The following is a 4,069-nucleotide window of genomic DNA, read 5'->3' as shown; positions in this document are numbered from 1 at the left end:
TTACTTTACTAGCGAGTGAGATGAGTGCAGTTCTGTTCTTTTAAGTTTAATTAGGTCCTATTTGTTCTTTTTTTTTTAATTCTAGGAAGTGGTTCAAAAAAGACCCTACTGTGAATTATGTCAATGAGTGTTCTGCTTATGTTTTCCTCTAAGAGGTTTATAGTGTCTAGTCTTACATTTAGGTCTTTAATCCATTTTTAGTTTATTTCTGTGCATGGTATTAGGAAGTATTCTATTTCATTCTTTTACACATAGCTGTCCAGTTTTCCCAGCACCACTTATTGAAGAGGCTATCTTTTCTCCACTGTATATTCTTGCTTCCTTTATCACAGATTAGGTGACCATAAGTGCATGGATTTATCTCTGGACTTTCTGTCTTGTTCCATTGCTGTACATTTCTGTTTTGTGACAGTACCATACTGTCTTGATGACTGTAGCTTTGTAACATAATCTGACATCAGGGAATCTGATCTCTCCAGCTTCAGTTTTCATTCTCAAGATTGCGTTGGATATTCAGGGTCTTTTCTGTTTCCATACAAACTGTAAAATTTTCCTACCTAGTCCTGTGGAAAATGTTGTAATTTGATAGCGATTGCATTGAATCTGTAGATTGCTTTGGGTAGTATAGTCATTTTCACAATATTGATTCTTCTGATCAAAGAACATGATATATCTCTTTTATCTTTTTGTATCATCTTTGATTTCTTTCAGCAATATCTTACAGTTTTCTGTGTACAGGTCTTTTGCTTCCTTAGGTAGATTTATTCTTAGGTTATTTTATTCTTTTTGTTGCAATGGTAAATGGGATTGTTTCCTTAATTTCTCTTTCTGATCTTTGATTGTTAGTGTTTAGGAATGCAAGAGATTTCTCTGTGTTAATTTTGTATCATGCAGCTTTACTAAATTCATTGATTTGCACTAGTAGTTTTCTGGTGGTATATTTAGGGTTTTCTGTGTATAGTATCAGGTCATCTGCAAACAGTGAACGTTTTACTTCTGTTCCAGTTTGTACTTCTTTTATTTGTTTGTTCTCTGATTGCTGTATCTAGGACTTCCGTGACTATGTTGAATAATAGTGGTGAGATTGTACACCTTTGTCTTGTTCCTGATCTTAGAGGAAATCTTTTTAGTTTTTCACTATTGAGAATAATGTTTGCTGTGGGTTTGTTGTATATACCCTTTATTATGTTGTGGTAGGTTCCCTCTATGCCCACTTTCTGGAGAATTTTTATCATAAATTGGTATTGAATTTTGATGAAAGCTTTTTCTTCATCTATTGTGGTGATCATATGGTTTTTATTCTTCAGTTTGTTAATATGGTGTATCACATTGATTGATTTGCATATATTTAAGAATCCTTGCCTCCCAGGGATAAATCCCACTTGATCGTGGTGTATGATCCTTATAGTGTGTTGTCACATTTGGTTTGCTAGTACTTTGTTGAGAACTTTTGAATTTATGTTTACCTGTTTTGTGTGATATTAATATAACCACTCCGGTTTTCTTTTGATAACCTCTGCCAGAGTGTATATTATCCTATCATTGTCTTTTAACCAGTTTTGGCTTTATTTTTAAAGTATGTTTTTTGTTAGTTGCGTATAGCTAAAAGTCGCTTTCTTTAATTCAGTCTGTCTCTGTCTTTTAAATGGATCCTCTAGACCATTTATATTTTAACATGATTGTTAATATGGCTAGGTTTAAATTTAACATCTTTTTATTTGTCTTCTGTTTGTCTTTTCTGGTCTTTGTTGCCATTTTTCTTTTTTCTGCTCTCTTTTTTTTTCTGCTTTCTTTTGGGTTAATTCAATGTTTTATCATTATGTTTATCTCATTCTTTGGCTTATTAGCTATAACTTTTTCTTTTGTTATTTTAGTTGTTACTTAAGGTCTATAGTACATATATTTAACTTACCATGGTCTACCTTTAAGGCATATAATGAAATGTAATATAATTTTTTTTACTCTGTTCTGTATTATATGTACCAAATTATATTTATCCCATTCATTATTGATTAAATTTAGGATATTTTACTCTTATAAAAAATTGTTGTGTGAATATATGTGTACGTTTTTATTCACTTTTGCAGGTATATCCATGGAATAAATTCAAAGAGGTGAACTGCTCAGTTGGGCATTTTTCTGACTTTCAAGTCTTCCTTAACAGTTTAGCTATTTAGGTGACTTTTGAAAATTAATAAGATATTAGTGCTCTTAAAATGAATTCCAAAGTCATTGTGGTGTAATAACCATAGATAGCTATTATCTTTGATAAGAGTATCTCATGTTTAATTGTCTCCTTGTTTTTCAGCTTTGCAGGCAATTTTCAGTTTGGAGTATTTATTAACGACTGAAGAGCAAAATGAGAATAATGTATCTACAAAGAGAACTTCAGGTGTCATGCTTTTCTGTTTGGCTGCCCAGTTTGCTTTAGAGGTAATTCTTATGTAGCCACTTATGAGATTTTTACCTCTTTTCCATTTTCAGAGACTATTATGATGGAATCATCATCAGTTAGGCACAGGAGAGGTTTTTCTTTACCATCTATTTTGCCTCATTATTTTCACACCAAATTTGGTTGTAAAATTGTTTTATTTCTCTTCATCTTTTTATAATTTAAACTAAATAAAACAAAGTGAAGTTAGATATTTGTTCTTAAAACAATAGGAAAATACACATAGCAAAACATTAACTTTTAATAGAAACTTGAGATTTAAAATGCTCTACTATGCAAAAAAAAATATTTATTTGGAGACGTGTCTATCTCCTTGGTTTGCAAAAAAAAAGTTTGAACCTTAATGGACCTTTCTAGTTGATAACCAAAAAACAACTTTAGTTTGGAAGCAATAATAACTTGTACCTCCTTTTTTTATTGGCAAAATTCTGGTCTTAGTAATACATAGGATTAGGAAAAGCATTTTAACAACTGTCAAGTATATTATCAACAATATACAATCTGGCCACAGTTGTCTCTTCTACTTTATCTCATATTACTCCCCTGTATCATCATCATAGTGATATAAGCCACTATTACCTTAGGCACAGGGTCTAGAATAGCAGACACATAAGACTTCTATAACTCCAAGCACATTCAGTGTTTCTCAAACAGGCCAATCACATTCCTTTTTCCCTGTCTTATTGACACCATTCTATTTTTTAAGAAATGTTCTTATTTAAATGTTACCTTAAGATTTTTTTCCACTGTACAGACTTCCCAAATCAATTCTAGTTTTCAGTGCTCTCCTCCTACTCTGAATTGCAGTCATTTTTAATGTGTATACTACTTATTTGGTCTATATTTTATATACTGCCTTATATTGCTAATGCATGGATTGTCTGTCCAACTTGACTTACAAGATCCTTGAGTGTTGAGATCCTTTAATGGACCAGAACCTGGTGGTCTGGAGTTGATGATAAGAAAGTAAAAGAGAGAGAGAGGCTGATATTCCCTGATTTACGCAGAGAACCAATAAAGCCCTTGACACAGGGTTTGCATTGCTCACGAAGGCACTGGGCACCCTCTTGAGGGGGTGAAGGCACAGGGTGCCTTCTTGAGAGGGTCTTAGAAGCCTGGAGAGTGAGCATGACGGGTTTCTATGCTCCAGAGAATTAGCCAGAGAGAGAGAGAAAGACACGGGGACCCAAGCTCTGATGGAGCAAAGGTGTTTTATTCAACATAGTGTGGGTATATATAGTGCCTTACAAGGTAGCTTTGTTCAGCAAAGATAAAGATCAAAAGTCTAGACTTACAAACTATGAAGGAAACATAAGGCAATCTATATCAAAGAGAGAGGGTTGTAAATAATCACTTTTACCTTATGGTTCATAAAAAGGAAGAGGGTCGTAAATAGTTACTTATTATTGTATGGAAAAACTAACGAAGGAAATGCATGCATTCCTCAGCCCTGGGAGCGTTTTGCCACCCCTCTTAATTCCTGAATATTTGGGAATTAATAAGGAACAGAGGATTCATGACAGATCCAAAACAGCACACAGGAAGCCTCCTGTTAAATGTTTCCTGACACTTGAGGACTGTATTTCTGGTACCCAGTCTAGTATCTTGCTCAAAGTA

At 33.5% G+C, this 4,069-nt stretch overlaps 1 protein-coding gene across 1 annotated transcript in view; it reads left to right on the top strand.

The window, feature by feature from the left end:
* TEX11 (testis expressed 11) overlaps window positions 1-4,069 on the top strand; it is a 191,742-nt gene that overhangs the window by 128,756 nt on the left and 58,917 nt on the right. Inside the window, exon 17 of the mRNA XM_010832132.1 lies at window positions 2,309-2,433. Within this exon, the coding sequence (XP_010830434.1) occupies window positions 2,309-2,433 (125 nt within the window). The remainder of the gene's footprint in view (window positions 1-2,308; window positions 2,434-4,069) is intronic.

Source organism: Bison bison, unplaced genomic scaffold (genome assembly GCF_000754665.1).
Source record: "Bison bison bison isolate TAMUID 2011002044 unplaced genomic scaffold, Bison_UMD1.0 scf7180017864537, whole genome shotgun sequence".
Lineage (NCBI taxonomy): Eukaryota > Metazoa > Chordata > Mammalia > Artiodactyla > Bovidae > Bison > Bison bison.
The sequence above is the reverse complement of the archived record's forward strand: the minus strand, read 5'-3'. Positions and strand labels throughout refer to the sequence as shown.